This window comes from Dendrobium catenatum, unplaced genomic scaffold (genome assembly GCF_001605985.2).
Source record: "Dendrobium catenatum unplaced genomic scaffold, ASM160598v2 original_scaffold_76759, whole genome shotgun sequence".
Taxonomy (NCBI): domain Eukaryota; kingdom Viridiplantae; phylum Streptophyta; class Magnoliopsida; order Asparagales; family Orchidaceae; genus Dendrobium; species Dendrobium catenatum.
Genome location: NW_021395205.1, coordinates 252,320 through 273,267, shown reverse-complemented (window position 1 = coordinate 273,267; position 20,948 = coordinate 252,320). Strand labels below are relative to the sequence as shown.

At 34.4% G+C, this 20,948-nt stretch overlaps 1 protein-coding gene across 1 annotated transcript; it reads left to right on the top strand.

Annotated features, from left to right (window-relative positions):
* Positions 1 to 1,420: 1,420 nt before the first annotated feature.
* Positions 1,421 to 19,937, top strand: LOC110095337 (polyadenylate-binding protein 2-like). The gene is made up of 8 exons (XM_020820847.2): positions 1,421 to 1,676; positions 12,801 to 12,919; positions 13,034 to 13,690; positions 13,779 to 13,856; positions 13,934 to 14,023; positions 17,164 to 17,301; positions 18,815 to 18,994; positions 19,704 to 19,937. The coding sequence occupies exons 1-8, from the start codon at positions 1,421 to 1,423 to the stop codon at positions 19,920 to 19,922; spliced, it is 1,737 nt and encodes a 578-aa protein (XP_020676506.1). The 3' UTR covers positions 19,923 to 19,937.
* The last annotated feature ends 1,011 nt before the right edge of the window (positions 19,938 to 20,948 follow it).

Here is a 20,948-nt window from a genome sequence, read left to right as displayed (position 1 = left end):
TCATCGGTGTTCGAAAATTATTGAAAAAATTTATATAATTAAAGCACTACAATATCAATATATGGAAGAGAAGAGGTTTGCATTTGGACTTTTATGACTAAAAAAAATATTTAGTAGAGTTAATTATAGGTTGTTACAACACGCCGCCCTCTATTGGTTTTTTAAATTTAAATTAATTAGTTTTTAAATTTTCCTTTCTTTTTTTTTCAAAATAAGAAAAAGATGAAAAAAATCTGAATTTTTTTAGAAATATTCAAAATATTTTGTTAGAAAGAAATACTTAATTATACATATTTATTTATTTTAATTAATTTTTTCCTTTTTTATTTTTTTAGGAAAGGAAAAAAATAATTATTAGCTTTAAAAATTTCCAAAATTTTTAGAAATATAAGAAAACCTTTTCCAAACTTTCCCCTCCAAATTTATAAATACCCCTTTTGGCAGTCGAGGAAAAGGCACGGTCTCTTATGTCAGTCCAAATTTTATCCCGTAAATTGCGGGAAATATAGATTGGTAGAATTGAAGATCACCAACAATGATCAAAGCCCAATAATTATTAGTTTGATATGACTTGTTTAATTAAACAAACAGGATGATTTCATATTCATAATTGTGATCCATTTAATTAAGAGGTTGGGTTTAACTTAACTCACAAACTCAATTTTAACTTAATAGTAATTTATTTAATTAATTAACTCAAATCCAGAGTTCTTAATGGCATGCTCTTTTTATTTTTTATCAATTAATTTAAATTTTATAATTAACATATTCCAATTTTTTAATTAAAATTAGTTAACAAATTCACTTATTTAATTAATTTATTAAATAAATCAAATTTGAATCAACTGAATACAAATGGGATCAATTCAGATCAAACCTGAATTGAACCCATTAATCCGTTTTAACACCTATTAGCATTTAGATAAAATAAGGAGAAAAGTCCCCTTTTTTAAAAATTGTGTTGTCGTGCAAACTTCAACAACCCGAAACCTGTGAAATCTCAGCAACAAATCTAATCTTCTGCCACGTGCCCTTTTGTGAAGAAGGGCGAGATCGGACGGGTATCGCTTGTCCAGGTCAGTGTAACTGTGTAAGGACACAGTTAGGGTTTCTCTCTATCTCGGAAACATATGGCCCTGCCCCCTTCGATAGGAACTGGCGCGGTGCCGTTCGGGGCTGCCCTCCCAAGCCTCCCTCTACTATCCTTCTAAGTTTTGTTCTTCTCTCTTCAGATCTATCATTTTTCAATTGATAAAAAGCAAAAAATTCATGAGAAAAACGGAGAAATCTATCTAGGGTTAGAGGAAGGTTTGCTATCTCATACGGGCTACGTATTTTTCTTGTAATTGAAGAGGAGGAAAACAAAAAAAGAGAAAAAATAGAAAAAAAAAGAGAGGTAAGATTATCAGTGATCGAGCAGATGGCGCAAATCCAGGTACAGCACCAAGGGTCTGTCTCAGGTCCTAGCGCGCCGGCGCCGAACGGAAGCGGTGGGGCTTCGCAGTTCCCGTCGACGTCGCTTTATGTGGGGGACCTAGAGGTGAACGTCACGGATTCGCAGCTGTTCGAGTTGTTCAGCCAGGTGGGTACCGTTGTCTCGGTCCGCGTCTGTAGGGACGTCAACACCGGCCGATCCCTTGGCTACGCCTATGTCAACTACAGCAACCCAGTCGATGGTAAATCATTCTTCTAGATTTATTGTGCTTTATTATGAGTTTGTATCGTGATATTTTTGGTGAAATTTGTAGTAGATTTTTCATAGGACGACAAGCCTTATCTTTTTAAGGTACATATGGTACGTAGAGACTTGTGATTATTAACTGTTGGGAAAAAATCTGCACTTGCAATCGTAGATGTAGCTTCGCGCCTTAGATTTCATTATATTCCAGGCAAGGGATGGATTTTTTGTTCTTTTGTATCGTTAATCTATTGGTCGAATCTACAAATTTGAATTGGGCTATTCATTAGGAAGCACTAGTTGCTTGGGTAGAAGTGAAATATAGAAAATAGAATGCAAGTCTTTAGTGAAACATAGCAAATGCTCATTATTTTGTTGAACTTACGTTGAATAAGATCAGAGTAAAAATTGGAAATATGACGACAGTAAGTGGCAGATGGGATGAAGAAATTTTTTCTTGCAATTATACCAATTTTTAGATCTTATTGTTATCTGAACATTATCCTGGACATAACGAGGATACTTAAATTCCTGATATGTAAACAAATAAGCGAAAAAAAAAAAACATTAACTGTTTCTGTGTTGACCTTGCTGCCCTTTTCTACTTGTAGATTTTTTGCATGAATCCCCCTTTCAATGGAACCTTAGTATACTGACTATTAAATATGCATTTTTATATGGGCTTGTGCATTGGAAAAAACAAATTGAAAATTTAATTTAATAGTTGTAGCTCATCAGGTAGTTGATTATCTTTAGTTTTCTTCTCATTTTCTCCAAATTTAATTTTTAAAGAGATATCATTATGTATTTGATGCAGGACTACTTAGATGACATGCATATGGGTTCATTTAGGCATTGCACAACTCTTCGATTAAAATAATTTTAGAATAAAGTTACGAGCAATCCTCAACGAAGATTCAAAATAAATAAAGAGGTAATTTGCTTAGGCGAAATCGCATGCTCGGAGTTCCGAAGTTTTCAAGATAAATAAGAAAATATAACAATACAAAGTAGTAGCCTTCAAAATAATCCCTAATCTAACAACGAGAATTAGGATGCAAATAAAGCACGCTCAATTCCTATGATTACTAAGCTTAGCAAGAGCATTGGGAGGAGACTTTGCGACTACAATCACACCATTGAGAACTTGGACTTAAAGAAATAAGATGCAAGTGTAAGAGAAAACCTTTGCTAAGGAGTGGTAGAGATTCCCCACGATAGCAACTTCTCTTTGACGAATATCCAAGTCAACGCACGAAATTGTTCTCTTCGTAGTTGGCTGAAATAATAGTTCCCATCCTCCTAAAATCTGGAAAGACCCCATCAGTATTTCAGTGTATATGTTGAAAGGTTTGAATTCATTTTAAGCTTAGAGGTTTTAACCTTGATTTAGTCTTGAAGGAAGCTTTTATCAGATTTAAATTTAAATGAGAATTTGACTCTTTATAGGACACAATGGAGAAAAAAGATTCATGTAGCTGGCCTCACAATGTGGGATAAAGGCTTGTTGTTGTTGTTATTCTTGAAGGAAGCTCTTTGAGTTAATTTTCTACCATATTTTTGTTGTTTTCATGTGGTTTGAAACCTATATCATTGACTTTTTTTGTTAATTTCGTGATTTTTATTTGGCTTTTGTGTATTATTACTGTAAAACATTTTAGGATGCATTAATGTGAATTTTGTTTTGAACTGCTTCTGGTGCAACATGTCCATGGTGCTTTTTTGGTCCATTTTGATGCGTACATCTTTTGTAACCTTAATGAATTTGAATTGTGTCGTGAATATTTCGCTTTATAAAACATTTTGAATTTGGAAGTCAATATTTTGGTGAGCCAAACCATGCGTATTTGGTGCCTTACTGATTTGAAATCAAGTTAATCTAACTTGAGAGTGAAACTTTATACAAAATGGTGGTACATTATCAATGTCATTCCTCATTGAAGTAATTGTTCCTCTTTTGTTCCATGTGGATCTAGTGTTTCATGGGATGGTTTTGCATTCAATTTCTTAATGGGAAATAATGGTGTGATTTGTGTCGGCAAAATACAAGTTGATTGCATAGGTATTTTCAATCTCGTAAGCAATTTTTTTTTGATATCACGACGCTATATATACTAAATGTTTCTAACTTCCATGCACCAGTGCTGATAAAAATCAAGATAGGTATTATAGATAGAAGTTTTTTTCTTGGCTTGCTATATGTCTCCTCTAACCCTAGGCCATGTTCGTCCACTGATAGTTCTTTCTATAATATGTAATAATTAAACCTTCAATTTATTTTTAATTATTACAAATATGCTAAGTCAACCATGCAAGGTCTTGTATAAGTGCATGAAATTGTAGAAGTTAGATTGTGTTTTTTTATGGATTTAGACAACCCCAGGTGCATGAGTCTATCCACGCAAAATTAACATAATCCGCACAATATGTTGCTGTCTTGAAGCACCAAACATAATGAGAATATATTTAAGGTGAGAGATAGAAAAAGGGTTTATTTTTGGGAAATTAACAATGAGTGTGCAAGGGTGGTGGCAGAATGCATCTAGCTTCCCACCATTTTGTCAAGCTAGTTCTCTTTAGTGTATTGTACTTGTTTCTTGATTATTACCAGAATGACAAACTACTGCTATTAAATGCCATTGTTATTAAATCATAGTGAAGTACAAACGTAAAAAATTAAAGCGAAGTGCTTCCCTTCGCCTAAAAGTGTTGATCAGAATAAATGCTTGTTCTGAATGGTTAAGAGTTCACTTTAATTATATTTATTGTTTGCAAAAAGGGTGCTGTTTTTTTAGAGTATATATGATTTGCTAATTTTTCATTCTTTTTAGGTTATTCTTGTGTCATTTTTTCTTCATTTTCATTAGTTTTATATATTCATTGTTGTACACTTCTAACAACCATCCAATTGCTTTTCATTATAAATTAAAATGTAAATATTGATTTCCTTTGTCTTCTTGATATTTATTTTTTAGCTTGCTTGGTGCTCATACTTTCTCCACTTATTTTTTTAGAGGAATGATATTTTTAGTTGCCCTTTTTCTGAACATTCAAGTTTTTTTTTTTTTAATTTTTATTTGATTTGATGTTTCCTACATAATACGCAGTGCAATGTCCTAGTAATGTACTTAGTTGGCTTAATGATATATTTTAATACTATTTCATGTAATTTGATTAAATATAGTAGAGAATAGAGATTAACTAAGTTTTACTTTGCTGTTTACTGTGTTTGGAAGCAAAAAAAAAAGAAGAAAATAAAATAAAAGGAACTATTCGAATCAGCTAAATGTTTGACATACTTGTGAGTTTTATGGTCATTGACAGTTTGGGCAAATAGGTTCAATTGATTGGTTTCAACTTGTGTACCCCTTCTCGATTAAAATGCTTGAAGAATATATCCGAGCTTCCCTTTTTTACATCTTTCTCTAGCTGATTGTCAGTATGTTTAAAATTGGATTTTGTGAGGAGGATGTTTAGTAATAGAATTAGTTCGAATTACACAAGCAGTTTGATGATGTGTTTCTATCTTTTATTTCAGCTTTCCATATATAAATTTAGAATACATCATTTGTATTGGTTTTACCATTGAATAATATTTTCAGATTGTGGTCATGTGACAAATATTGATTTTTTTTTTTCAATAAATTCAGTGAATGGCGTTTATCCATAATTTTAGTTGTGGTAAGTAACCAAGGGACCGTCTAAAAGTTAAGGTGGAGTTCATATGAAGTTATTAAGTTTTGTGCTGGTACTGGTAGCTTTATAAGGTGGATCAAACTAGCAGAACAGGTAGATAAACCTTCATTTAGAGGTTTTAGAATATTGGATTCATTGTTGCAGGAGAGAACCATCAGTGAAAGTCAATGAAAATTTAGTCCTTACTAGTTAAATAAGACAATGTGTAAACCTGTATTTTATGTGAAGCTTGATTGCAGGATGTGGATGTTAGGCTCGTGGTGTGGAGAGGTTTTGGGATATTAAATTGAATGAATGAGGTGGAGAGGAGGCACCTATGGTTTAGTGTAAATCATTTTATGAGTGAATGTAGAGGTTGTGAGAAGTAGTTAAGAGTATTAATTTTCACTTTTCCCTATGAAATTACATTATATTCTATTGAAAGTTAAGTTCTAATGATTGATAGTTAAGTTTTAATGGAATCATTCGTTGGAAATGTTCAAAATGGTCAAGGAAATGTGTTAATAAAAACTAATAGAACATTTATTGTATCTTATTTGACAAACAAGGCCTAGCCAAATTGTCCATTGGAGTATATACCTGTAGTATTCAAGGGAATATGTTATTGAAAGCTAATAAAATACGTGATAATGTTTGAAGATAACCTAAAGCAAGGGAGCGGTCTTACCAACTTGTAAACAATAGAAGGTGGCCCTTTGGGAACTTATTTAGTTAATCTGCTTCCTCCATTCATATGACTTTAACAAAACCCCTAGCAATGCTATAGGTATCTCCTAGCAGCTAGACCATTTCTTTTGAAAATTTGTGTAGTAATTAATGTAGATTGCCTGTGTGCAGTAAGCCCATAATATTATTTTGTATAAAATTAATGCGGGTCAACCCAAATGTTGCAGCCATCCCAATTGATGTGGCTGAAACAGTTGTTATAGCAATTTCAGATGATTTGGTTTGCAAAATGATGAAGCCAATTCCGTTTGTAACTTTTGTTTAGCATTGCATTGAACCTTGATATAGTCAGCAAGATGATTTGTGGCTGAACCATCATAGTTGAGACCTATGGAATTGTTGACCTGCAGTCCTGGAGATCCTCGTAGATCAATGCTCACATCCCTTCTTCCTCATTTGAGAGAGTTAATTTGCTCATGTAAACTAAGCTCATACCATGATTGCAGTTAAGGATGCTCCTATTATGTTGCCATTGACTTGACCTCGATGATGTAGTTGACCCAATGGTGTTAATTGATTAGATAATTTAGTCAACCCATATATTGTGGTCCACCTAGGTAGAAACTAACTAAAATAATTTGTTCCCAATTTTATGCAACCAACCCATAAATTTGGTTAACCTAATTGCAAGTTACTATGGCCAATTAGTTGTGGTTAACCTTATATTGCTTATTGGAAGCCACCCTCGTGAATAGTTGCAATTATGGATGCTTCTTAATGCTTAATAAGCTTTTTTTGGTTCAATTCTCTTAAATTATGGCTCTCATTGAAGAAAATTTGCACATGTATATGGACATTAGCTCTTTATTGTTCTCTTGCCATCACATGCTGCTCTGTAACAACCAGTGCAGTCTGTTGTGGCTTCTATTCATTTGCGCCATTCTTTTTTTGGTTATCATCTTATGGATCATTTATATCCACTGCAGCAATAACCCTTTTGTAGTGTAACAATTAAGATGTTCACACAACTTTGCTAGGATTAAACCATCCTAGTAGCTTGAACTTTTGTATTAAAGATTTGATTAGGCCGTACTAAATAACATTCTTTCGTTCTCTTTGAAATTGATTTTTGTTGTGTGTTCTACTCTAATTGTTTATTTCTTATTTTCTTATTAGAATATACAAGACTAGGTGTAATGAATTTCTGATGAGTAGTTCTAGTATTTTCATCTTGAAGATAAAAAATAAGTGCCAATCTATGTGCCTCTCGACATGAAACAAGGCTGATGTAGGACTAAATGCTTTTAAATGGATGAAATAAGAGTATTGCACGATTCTTTGTTTAGAACAATAAAGTTGAAACCATTAACAATTAAAACGATAAAATAAAACGAGAGAAGGGCGCCTACGCTTAGGCCAAGCCACTTGCTAAACACTTGGAAACTCAAAATAACTTAGAAATTCAACAACATGCTAAGTAAATAAAATTCAACAACATCCCTAATCTAAGAATAATATTAGAAGCAAATAAAGTGCACTCAATCCTTACGTTTATTAAGCTCGGCAGAGTTTGGTGAACAAGATTGATGGGGACATCAGAGCATGAATCGTATATCAGAGGCATGGCTGTTGATCTACGGCCACGATCACGTCGATGTATTTTGAGTTATTTCATGTATTTGTTTTATTATGTTATTTGTTATTTATGTTGTATTTGTTTTTCCGTTTTACCCTTTGCTTAAGGGAAGTCGTATGTAAGCCCTAAGGGCAATGTCTTCTTTTATCTTTAAGTCCTTTTGGTACAAGGCTATTTATAGCCCTCATGTTCTTCTTCTAAAGTTAATGGTCGAATGATAAAAAAATTTGTCCTATTGTTTGAGTTCTTGAGAGATCTTGAGAGTGCTTGGAGAGAGAGAGCGAGATCCCTAGGAGAGGGAATTTGGATCACCCACCAACCTTGGAGACGGTCGGGTTTGTGGTTTTTTTCGTTATCTATTTTTCTTTCTCCTCATCTCCTACCCAACCGTCCGCCTAACCCTACCTCACTCCAAGCTGGTGGCCACCTTCACCCCCACCATCCCTCCACCGAAAACTCCCCAAGTCCCCTCCACCTAGCCGCCGGCTCCCTTACCCAAACCCCAAGCAAGCTGCCGGCCCATAGCCCCTTACCCTCTCTTGGATTTATTTTCTATTCTAGATTGCCATAATTTTGGAAAGGTTTTAAATTCAAATTCACTCAATTTGAAATTTAAAATCTTTCCTAAAATTATAAAATCTATTTTAGGAAAGTTTCCTAAATTAAACTCCATTTGAATTTCAAGTTAATTGGAATTCCTTTACCACCTTCCTTATTTAAGTCAACTTATTTTTGGAAAGGATTTGAATTTGAAATAAATCAATTTTAGATTTCAAATCTTTCCTTTTCTCTTACCCTATCTTTGGAAAGGTTCTTATTTAAATCAATCAATCAAATCATGAAGGATTGATTAATTAAAGCCTTAATTCCAAATACATTGCATCTAGACACTTGGCCCCTCCCTCCAACCCCACTTGCCATCAACTTTTTCCTAAATGAGATCTCATAAATTTAGTAACTCTTGAGTGATTAAATTCAAATCAATTTGGATTTGGATTAGTTACCTAATTTATAAGTCTTATTTTTAGGAAACCTATTAACTCATCTCCTATTTAAATTTAAATCAAGAGAGGATGGGATATTTCTTTCCAATCTTGATTTAATAATTTAAGCATTAGTTACCTCATTAAATCCCTCCCTCCCTCTACAAGTCGCCGGCCCCCCTAGGATTTTGAATTGGATTTGTTTCCTAAAGCCACCTCCCCTCTTGGAAACAATTCAAATTCTTTCCCTTTTTCTCTTGGCCAAGATCTCCATGGTCCACCTCGATTTTTGCTGACAATTTTAGCCTCCCTCACGTTGAAAATATTTCCAAAATCTGGCCCATATCTAGACGCCTCCTCCCTAGCAGCTGTGCTAGGTTCTACTACTCCAAATTCCCTCTAAATCTCTTTCGGGTGATGCTTTCCTGCTCTCCAAGTTTGTTGCCAGAACTTCCTGCATCTACCCCTTGGTTTACCTCCAACCTGAAGGTTCACAAACGACTGCCTTAAGAGGACAGCTTGCTGTCCATTAGCTTCCGCCGGCGCCTTTCACCGTAGCACCATCGGAGAAGCTCCTCCTTATCCTCCAAAGTCAAAACAACGACATCTCGCATGGATGGCTGACCCGGAAACAGACTAAGTCCTTGTCTACGACGAGCACGGCTTCGTTCACGTCCTACAATCAACTTTCTTCGACGTCAACCCGAGGATCGATAATACTGCCGAGGAATACGTAGAACCCATCTTGGACACCTTGGTCGAGGAGATTGAAGAGCAACTTGGTACCGTCCAGTGGAGGATTGCAACCAATTCTTGACGAAGGTCTTCTAATCTTCCTCTTCTTGTATTTCTTAAAGTCTAACATCTTCCTTGTGATTTGATTTTAGTCATGAAGATCGTGCTTGCCTATTCTGCCAAGCTTAGTAAACGTAGGGGTTTGAGTGTACTTTTTTGTTTTTATTCTAATTGTTAGATTATAGATTTTTTGTTGAAAGCTATTCCATTTGCATGTCTTGATTCTCTATGTTGTTTTGATAATCCAAGCGCTTAGTATGCAACTTAGCCTAAACGGAAGAGACCGCTCTTATGTTTTATTTGATCGTTTTAATTTGCTAAGAGTTCTAATCTTACTTGCTCTTATCAAGGAATTGTGCAAATTTTTATTACATTCATTTTAAGCATTTAGTTCTACATCAAAAATCTTCATGAATCTATCAAATCACAAGAACAAGTTAGACAATGAAAATACAAGAAAAGGGAGATGGGTAAACCCTTATCACGGTTGAGTGACAATCCTCCACTAAACGGTGCCAAGTTGTTCTTCAATGGCTCCGGCAAGGGTGAAGGTGATTCGCTCTATGTATTCTTCGACGGTGCTATTGATCTCCGGGTTGACGTCAAAGAATGTTGATCGAGGAAGCCTCAGTTGTTGTAGACAATGTCGGAATCTCGTTATGGGTCAGCCATCCATGCAAGAAGTCGCTGTTTTGACTTTGAGAAGTGCTGGACAGCGGGGAGAAACCTTTCCGATGGTGGGACAGTGAGAGGAGCCGGCCGGAATTGATGGACATCAAGCTGTCCTTCTTGGACAACAGTTGAGGAAGTTTCTAGTTGACAAAAAACCAAAAACAGGTACAGGAATTTCTGGCAGTAGACTTGGAGAGCAGAAAACCCAAAGTCGGATGGGGTTTAGAATGGTGTTGTAGCAGAAAAACTTTGCTAAGATGATTGGGGAGTTGGTGGGTAAGAGGGGTTTGGGTTTGGAAATAATTCCAAAGTGAGAAGAGTTGATTTAGTGGAAAGAAAGAGGGTTAATTTTGGAAGGGGAAATAAGTGAGTGGGCCCTTGGGAATTTCGGCCAAGATTGGGAGGGGGGCCAAGTGTCTAGATGTAATGTATTTGGAGTTAAGGCTTTAACTAATCAATCCATCATGATTTGATTGATTGAATTAAATAAGAACCTTCTTCAAAATAGAATTCAAAATAGAATTAAGAGAAAAGGAAAGATTTGAAATTTGGAGTTACCGTGGGGAAGGGAAGCAGGGCCGACAGTGGGTGCGGGAGGAGGAAGGGGAAGAGATAGAAAGTAGAACCACGAACCCGACTCATCTGGGTTGTTGGGTGATGCACAATCCTCCCTCTCCTAGGAATCTCACTCCGATTTCTCAAGCTCTCATAAGAACTCAAAATAAATGTGAAAATTTTTATCATTCAATCATTCATTAGCTTTAGAAGAAGACATGCTCCCTTAATAAAAGGGTAAAACGAGAAAACAAATACACATAAATAATAAAAGCTGCATAACATAATAAAAGAAAACAAATACATAAAATGACTAAAAAATACATCTCGTTCGTGGCCGTAAACCGACCGCCACGCCTCTAATATACTTTTCATGCTCTGATGTCCCCATCAAAAGATTGCTGCACTTTATTTACAAAAGCATTTTATAAATAGCTAACATAGTTCAACTTATATTTGTAGCATCAATGGCCTGGAGATTATCTTTTGTTTGCTAACACCTATTGCATGTTCATTATGCTCCTCCATTTTCTCTTTTGTCCGAGTTTTGTAGCCTTCTTTTTCTCAATCCACAACTTTTTATCTTCTTTCTTGATATTGTGATGCTTTAAAGTTTATACTCTTTCTAACTTAAGTTCAGTTTGCTACCTTTTTGTTGCTTTTGATTTCAAATTTGACTTTGTTCTAGAGCTTCCAAGTTTTAATTGAGTAGATTTATGTTGATGAATATGGCAGATCAATATAAAGGCTTTTCTGTGGAACTTGATTTATGGTTTAAGGATGAGGCTGTGTTTTTGATGGAGTTTTAGAAGTTTGCGCTGTCCGAACAGCTAGGAAGTTGTGGTCAAAATGGATTCAGGTTCTTTTTTTCAGTGAGCAAAGTAGTTGTACATAAACAAATGCTTATGAGGTGCTTGATTGTGGGATTTTTGGTTTAGTGAGGCTCATTATTTGGAGAGTTTCTTAGCCTGAAAAGTAACTTCTTAGATAGTGAGATTCTCATTGTTAAAAGGAGAAGTCAGTTCTTCTGAGTGAGAAAAATTAATTGGGAGAGTGATATAATTTGAAATTGTAGCTCTCTTCTTTTAAAGTGAAGTACTCATTAATCTTATTTTCAGAAATTCTTGATTGAATCATTCATTTGAATGTATTCGAAATGTAAATAAAAAAAAAAAACAATGTTTAGTAAATAATCTAAACCTAAAACTGCTAAACGACAAAAATAAACAACCATCGTATGGTGATCTTTTGGAGCTGGCGCCCTGCTCCCTTCCCTACCGAACATGATTGCTTCCCAGTCCTTGGAGATATGTGCGTTGTGGGCTTAGGTGACCTATTCTCCTTTGTGTAGGCTTGGATTAACTAAGGTCTTCATCCAACTAACCATGTAGCATTCTTGTAGCTTTCGTTTAGCCGTTTGTGTTGATGTTGCTATTGATTTAGCAAGCCAAAGATTGTGCAGTTAGTTCATTTTGATGTAGCTGGCGTAGGATGTTGTAACCAACCCTTTTAAATGCAGCTACAATGCAATATGACCATCCAAAATATCACAGCGAAAATAAATGATGCGGTCGATTCAATTAGTAAGGCAACCCAACTGATGTATTTGTTAATTTGTAATCTCAATATAGCTTTTCATTAACCCTAGAAATAGTTTATGATTTGATGCTGATCCAGCGTAGCCGAGTTGTACATTAATCCTTGAAATAGTTTTGCATTAATCCTTCTAAGTTAGTTGTTAGAAATTTGTAAATCATTATCTAATTGTATTGTATGGTCCACATCTGTCCTAATGAAAATGTTCTGTTGCTTATTCGATTATAGTATTTATTTGTTTGAATCTTGTATCTACTTGTTGGCATTTTTTATAACTTATTTGCAACATTTTAATTATATATACTTTTTAATAATTGTATTATTTGATTTTATTCCATTTTTTGTGATATGTTTACGTTATTTTTTTCATTTTCTAATCTTTTTTTTTTTGCACTAAGTCTCATTTTTCTTCAAAAACTTTATTAGCATCATAAGTTGTCAGAAAAATACTGAGCCTTATTGAGAAAGACTTTCTTATGAGATTGATTAGCATTATATCGCATTATTCTGTTATGTGTTGCAGCGGCAAGGGCATTGGAGATGCTAAATTATGCCCCCCTCAACAATAAGCCTATTCGCGCGATGCATTCAAATCGTGACCCTAGTGCTCGCAAAAGTGGGGAAGCTAACATATTTATTAAGGTATGTGCGGTTAGCCTTTTTGTTTCCTACTGTTTTTCTGATTGGCTGGTTTTTAGATCTATTTACTTCTATAAGATATCGATTATACATTAATTTTATCTTTTTTTTTTTCAGAATCTAGATAAGGCAATAGACAACAAAGCTCTTTATGAAACATTTTCTACGTTTGGTACCATTCTTTCATGCAAAGTTGCCACAGATGCTTCTGGTCAGTCTAAAGGATATGGTTTTGTTCAGTTTGATCGAGAGGAAGCAGCGCAAAATGCAATAGAGAAGCTGAATGGCATGCTTCTGAATGATAAACAAGTTTATGTAGGACCTTTCCTCAGGAAGCAGGAAAGGGATAATTTCGCAAACAAGGCGAAGTTTAATAATGTATTTGTCAAAAACCTCTCTGAATCGGTGACAGAAGAAGACTTAATGAAATTTTTTGGTGAATATGGGAAAACTACAAGCGTTGTGGTTATGAAAGAGCCAGATGGGAAATCCAAGTGCTTTGGGTTTGTCAATTTTGAGAATCCAGATGATGCTGCTTTGGCTGTTCAGGAATTAAATGGGAAGAAATTTGATGATAAGGAGTGGTATGTTGGCAGAGCACAGAAGAAATCTGAAAGAGAACAAGAATTAAAAGGGAGATTCGAGCAGAATATGAAGGAGACTGCAGACAAATATCAAGGGGTAAACTTGTATTTGAAAAATTTAGATGATAGCATTGGGGATGAGAAGTTAACAGAGCTTTTTTCAGAGTTTGGTTCTATTACTTCTTGCAAGGTGTTTTTATTTTTGAAGAACCCAAATAATTATGTTTTATTTATTGTTGATCTTGTTGGCATATATGTTTAACATGGTAATTTAATAGGTCATGCGAGATCCTAGTGGTATAAGCAGGGGGTCAGGATTTGTTGCTTTTTCGTCACCTAAAGAAGCATCACGTGCGGTGAGTAAATATTCTCAATCTACACTTTTCACATTTTGATATGATCCATCATTTTATTCTTTCCCTCCTTAATATAGCTTGCAGAGATGAATGGGAAAATGGTTGGCATCAAACCTCTTTATGTTGCACTTGCACAGCGTAAGGAAGATAGGCGGGCTAGGTTGCAGGTAATTAATGCTAAATATGTTAAATTTCTATAATTTGATTATGATGGATTTTGATTTGTTTTTGGTGTCATAGAATTGCATTATACATGCCAGACTAATCATCTGGTAATGCAGAATAATTGTCTAATTTAAATTATGCTCATGGAGACATTGTATTATCTATCATCAATTGTGACTTTGTGGTGGAAGAAATTGGAAATAGAACTCCTCTTCATGTTAGTGGGCTGGTTGCTGATTATGTTGTTGCTATAATCATTTTATGAGTTTCTTGGTGATTGTAAGTCTTCTTTTGTTCGCTTGGCAGGGCTGAGATACATAAACGTAGTGTAAATTTATGGGTTGCAATTTCTACTTTTCATATAGAAGCCAAACTTGAATTACCACATTGGTAATTGAAGTGGTTTCAAGCAAAATTTGGAATTTTTGCTCGAAGCATATAGTATTTCCTCACTAAATTTAGGGAAAATAACCATTTAAATCCTTTTAAATGGAGAAGGTTAGCCTGGTATTTGGATAAGAATGCAATGTGGATGAGAGCTAGTTTTTCAAGTTTGTGTTGTAATTGCACATATGTATGGTTGTGAATATTTCCATTTATGAATGGTTATCTAGATTACAAATGCAGCTATTCATCCATGCTATATTACTAATGCTCTATTGCAGATGCAAATGCATTTCTATTTGCTTTTATAGATACATCACATTTATATGTCGAACAAACATTCCAATAAACTCAAAAACTTTAAAAACTAATATATTAATTATCTTATAATAGTACTGATATATTGATATATGACATTAATAATTGTCCCGCTATTTTTCTTAATATGTAAAATGGATATATTACTCAGTGTCTATGATAGATTGCAGTGCTAGTTTCTGAATTTATGCGGTCAGATATGCCAAATTAGGTTTTTCATTATATCTTTGGAGTATCCATAGTCTATTATATCCAATATCCTATCCCTGAGGCAGATGAAAATTTTGACAGATAATTGTGATTAAATCATGTCAAAAAATGGAGCTTTTAGGGGACTTTTGTTATTACTTTATATATTTTTTATTTATGTTTTTTATTTTCTTTTTGTTTGTATTTAATCTGAAATATAAATATACTTAATTTCTTAACTAAGTGTTTCTTTGTTTTTATTTAATGTTACATTAGCCAATGATGATGGATAGTGATGGTGGGAAGAAGCAACTGGTGGCTAGTAGTGACAATGACTGGCGGCCTGCAGTGGTTGGTGGTGTTTAAATAAATAAAAAAATAAAAACACCTAAAATTTGTTTTGAATATTAAAAAAAAAAGTTTTCAAAGATAAAAAAATAAAAGTAGCAAAAAAATACAACTCAAGCATAATTTTATAAAAATAAAAACTATGAAAAAAATGATATGAAACAACCTCTTAGAAAATAGAAATAACATAACATTTCAATTGAATGAATAGATAAAGAGAATTGGCAAGGCTAATTCTAAGTATTTGGGATAAGGTTGATGTTTATGATCTAGTACTAGGATATGGAAATGGTACTCGTATATAGGGCTGTAAATGAACCAAGCGATCAATGAGCTACTCATGCCTCAGCATGATAAGGGATCGTTTATGTTTGTTTGATAATGTAAGCAAACGAGCATGAACACTTTTGATAAATACTCGATAGCTAAATAAACGAGCTTGATCAACTTAGCGTTCAGCTCGTTTATGTTCACGAACAATATCGTTTAGAGCTCGTGAACAAGCTCGTTAAGAAGCTCAATTAGAGCTCAACTAAAAAGCTTGATTAGAACTCTTAGAGTTTTAAAAAATAAGTATTGTTAAATTTAATAATTTATTTTAACTAATTATAATACTATATATATATATATATATATACACAAATCCACTCAGTACTCAACTTTCCTGCTGTTCGCTTCGGCGGTTGAAAAAAATGAAAAAAAAGTTCCCACTCTGGCGCTCAGCTTTCCGGCTCTCCACTCCGCCATTGTTCCACACTGTATAAAACTTATGTATTTGCCTTATAAAATGGAACAAAATGAGCATGCATTTGAGAAGCGCGACAATGGGAAGACAGTGACAGATTGCGCGCAGGATTCACTGCTTGGTTCACCTGCGGTTCACAAATTTTTACCGTTCGCTGAGCTTGCTTGAATGACTTGTTAATGAGCAGCTCGTTAATGTAAACAAGTTGGATTGGTTTTCTTAAATATTGAACCGATGAGGGGTCTTACATACATAAAAAAAGCTTGTCTTTGTTCGAGCCGAGTTTGAACAGGGTCTAGCTTGACGATATTGATCTCGAACGGGCTAAAGTTCGGCTTGGCTTGGTTTGTTTGCAGCTCTACCCGTATAGAAGTCTTTGTGTTAGCTTAAATTTTGTGGCTGGTGTTGGAAGAAAACATGTTAATTGTTCTATAAACATTTCCTCAAGTAACACCTCTTACAGTACAGAAAATTTGAGTTGGAGACATTTTTTTTGCTCATCTAATCATTGCAAATCGAACTTAAGTGTCTATTTCAACTGTTTATTTAACCAGCAAAGACAGTTTTTTCACTGCTTGTTTATGATGTAGAGTTTTTTCACTGCTCGTTTTCTTTGTCCAAGGCCATTGTGTTTTATGATGTAGAAGTACTTTCTGGCATTTATGTTTTCCTGTTTTCCATTTAAGAGAATCTTTGTTTTTTATGGTTTTGTTTACCCCATGCATGACTTTGCTAATATGTTAATATCGTGAATTTTATTGACTGCAAGAAACTTTTTGTTTGCTAAAGGATCCTGATCTCCTATTTACCAAGCAAAACTACATGTGCATTATAGTTTGTCTTCAATATTTGAGTTTTGTTTTTCTGGTTTGCATTTCATTATTAACAGTTTTCATTTAGTGCATCTATCCTCTTGCATTTGTTTGAAGTTGCAAATGCACATGCAACTGCTTAATTTTGCATCATTTTCTTATGCTGTATTTGATATGTATTTCATGCATTTCATTTTTCATTTCTAACATAATGTAAAAAAACATGTATTTTCTCAACTTATTATGTATTTTCGTAATTCCTAGGCAATATACCATTTGAATGTTTCCATGCCCTCTACTCTTTTGAAGGCTTACAGCCCGGGCTGACAATATCTATTATTTTTAGGCACAATTTTCACAAATGCGGCCAGTGCCAATGCCTCCTAATGTTGGTCCTCGTGTTCCCATGTATCCTCCTGGTGCTCCTGGTATTGGACAACAACCATTTTATGGTCAAGCTCCACCTACGCTTATTCCACCGCAGGTGAAATATATTCTAATTTGATTATCTAATTGCTTGGTTCCGTACTTAAATGCATATTTTTTATGTGGAATATGCAGAAACCCTTAGTAATGTGGAAGTTGAAGGAGTTGCATTCCATTTATTATCTAAGGGCAGCTTTGTTATTGAAATGGTGAATTTTGCTGGGATTTATATGGTGAACATTTTAACTATTCTTAGGGGCTGTTTGGTAGCAGAATTTGATGAAGATTTAAGCACGATTTGACGTAAATCCTGCCAAACAACGAAGATGACAACTTCAAGTCCAACAGAATCTTGAATCCTGTGTCTTCCGTTTTGCCTTAAATACTTTGTTTAGTAAATCCAAGTATTGGATGGATTTAACTTAAATATGCGTTTTTGCTAACCAAGCAATTAATCTATTATTACTAATAAATATTAGTTAATTAAATATTTATTATATTAATTGATATTTTTTAATTTTTATTTTAACTTGTCTTAATATAAGTTATAATAATAAACCACTACATATTTTTTAGTTGAGGTGTTTAATGAGATTAATTATGATCTAATTAATCTAATTAAGATTGGTATAAACAAAATCAATATAAAAAGATTTCACAATCATGTAAATCCATTAAACAAACAGCCAAACAAGTTTTCTTGAGCTAATTGGATTTAGCACCTCAGGATTTAACCCCACATATGATTTAGTAAATCCGGATTTCTGAAATCCTACTTACAGACAAACCACTCCTTTAGTTCTGTGAAAGATGTGCTAAAGCCAAAATTGACCATGGTTCTGATGATTTTGATAGATGCAATTAGTGTTTCATTGATAATAGATTTGTTAACTTGGCACAAAATGTTTGAATTTGTGAATGTTCTCGAATGCTTTCCTATGATCAAGATTTAGGTTTAGCAAGAGCATTTTGTTTATTCTGATTTGTAATGTTTGTGCTAAACTTTTAGTTAGCATTTTAGGCCTTTTATTTACTGAGGCAGTTACTGGTATCTTGTTATGGGTATGCTACGGTAATTCATTTTATTTTATTTTATATATTTTTTAGAATAACTTATCATTTTTGTTTTATCTTTATAACATTATCCTGATGTTTCACAATGCTAGCAAGAGGCTTATATGTAGTTTTGCATGCATGGCTTCATTCATCTATATGTACATGAATATTACATAGAATAAATTTTGTTGGTGCATTATACATATTATTTATGCACTGATTATAATTCCTTTTTTATGAGGCAGTAGAGAGATGTTCCTCGTTTTTGTTTTTTTTTTACTGGGCTTTTCTTCACTCAATCAAATTAGTATTACTATACTTCTCAAGTGAGAAATTGTGTGTGCTTATTCTAGTTTTGGCTCTTGTTTCATTTGATGTATTGTGTTGTTTTGCTATATCGAGTCGTTGGCTTATTTATTCTTGTAATTAAGTAGGATATCAAATTAGGTTCTTCTATATCCATTGAGGTTCCTTAATTAATCAGCGGCAAGCATTAACAAATATTGCACTTGCAGCCTGGTTTTGGCTATCAGCAGCAGCTTGTTCCTGGGATGAGGCCTGGTGGAGCTCTGATGCCAAATTTTTTTGTGCCCATGGTTCAACAAGGCCAGCAGGTCCAACGCCCTGGGGGTAGACGCGGTGGAGCAGGATCTATTCAACAATCACAGCAACCAATGCCTCTTCTTCAGCAACAGGTGTGTGTTCATAGTTTCCTCAGTATAAAATTTTCTTGCTACATTGCCTAGATATTCTTTCGTTACTTCATAGTTGATTTATATTATCAATTTCATTTGCATTTCTGCTTGGCCATACTATCTTTTGTTGATGTTAAATTTAGCTGGTGCAATTTGATGGCTATTAACTTCTTTTCACCTTTATTTTAATAGCTCAGATAGATTTTATCTAAGATGATGACTTTTGTTCTTTTTATATTTTGTGATGTTTTACTGCCAAAATGTCTTTTACTACGCATTCCCAATTTGGATATATAGGTTAAATCTTGTTTATCAATTGGTATATTACCTCTTTCTTGAAACTGGCTTTAGTTGTTTCTTAGTTTCTTATCTCTCTTCTTGTTAGAAGGTACGAAGGTCAAGTTCTTACTTTTATTTCAAGGATAGGGGCTTTTTTGGAGTTTAGATCTTGGATTTTCTATGAATTCTTTGGCTTTTATAATAAACTAAACTAATTGTAGTGAATTGTGATTATAACTTCAATTCTTTTGATATTACGACACTTTTAAGTTTATGTCGAATAATCATGACATGTATCCTTTAAAAAGTTTTTAACCGGATACAATGACGAAAAAGGATTCATGTAGCCGACCCCACGCAGTGGGACAAAGGCTTGATGTCGTTGTTGTTGTTGTTGACACTTATAAGTTTCTTTTTGGATATATTGTAGATGCTTCCATTGGGAGGACGCTTATACAGATATCCTCCTAGTCGAAATATGCCCGAAGTTCCAATGCCAGGTGTTGGAGGAATGCTTTCTGTTCCTTATGATATGGGAGGAATGCATGTGCGTGAGACCTCTATGTCACAGCCTATTCCCATTGGAGCATTGGCTTCTGCACTTGCAAATGCATCACCTGAGCAGCAGAGGCTGGTATGTATCAGTTAAAAGATGATAAGCCATTTATTTGCGTTAGCCTCTTTTCCTGTGAAATATTTTGATTTGGGTGAATTTATTAGAGTGATAACTTGAGCCAGGATTATAGTTACCGGCAACTTCTAAATGCAATGATGTTGCCCACCAGAACTTTTTACTTGTTTTCCTTGCTAGATAATTCTCTTTCTATTATTTTCTAGCAATGACGTATTTAGTGAGATTATGTTAGACCGGTCCAGGCGGGACCGTCTTATGGGCGAAACAGTGGAACTCTTCCGCCTTCTGCAGATGCCGCGTGAGCCGCCAAAGTATTTTAAGAAGGATTTTTTAGGGATTTGGGAGGGGAATTGAATGTAGGGACTGTTTAGGGATTTTCTTTTGATTTGTATGCATTAAATACTTTGTTTTCCTAGGGTTAGAGCATCTTGAATTTGGCTGATTTTGGATCTCTTAGGTTTAGGTTTTGGGATCTAGATTCATCTAGAGATTAGGAGAGATCGATCCTCCTTTCGAATAGAGGAGCACTTGTATCTGGTTATTTTCTTCCGATCTATTTGATTCTTGCAATAAAATTATTGTTTTGTGATTTTCATTGGAGTTTGGAAGAGTTTTCTCGCTGTTTTTTTCTTTCTTGCTAGGATTCACTTGAAATGTACGAGTATTTCCTATCAAGATTAATCATAGCAGGAAGGTCCATTATTGTTTCCTTCTGATACCTTGAATTGCAACTTTTTACTATCATCCCCTTTCTTTTTATTTTAGTATTTGTGTTCTCTTGGTTATTAAAAGAGAAGAATAATACTAAGTTGAGTGTTGCTGAGATGAGGATGCTTAGGTGGATGAGTGGCTTTACCCTTAGAGATAGGATACGAAATGAGCATATACGTGAAAAGGTGGGAGTAGTTCCAGTGATAGATAAGATTGGAGAGAGTTATCTTAGATGGTTTGGCCACATTAAACGGAGGCCTTCTGATTACCCGGATAGGAAAGTTGAGGTATTAGATTTGACTTATGTTAAGAAAGGTAGAGGTAGACCTA

Bases quoted from the DNA above. Each gene is read 5' to 3' on its own strand.
- LOC110095337 (XM_020820847.2), top strand. From the start codon at position 1,421: ATGGCGCAAATCCAGGTACAGCACCAAGGGTCTGTCTCAGGTCCTAGC. The intron at 17,302-18,814 runs GTGAAATATATT...TTGCACTTGCAG, and splicing joins CTACGCTTATTCCACCGCAG to CCTGGTTTTGGCTATCAGCA. The intron at 18,995-19,703 runs GTGTGTGTTCAT...GATATATTGTAG, and splicing joins TGCCTCTTCTTCAGCAACAG to ATGCTTCCATTGGGAGGACG.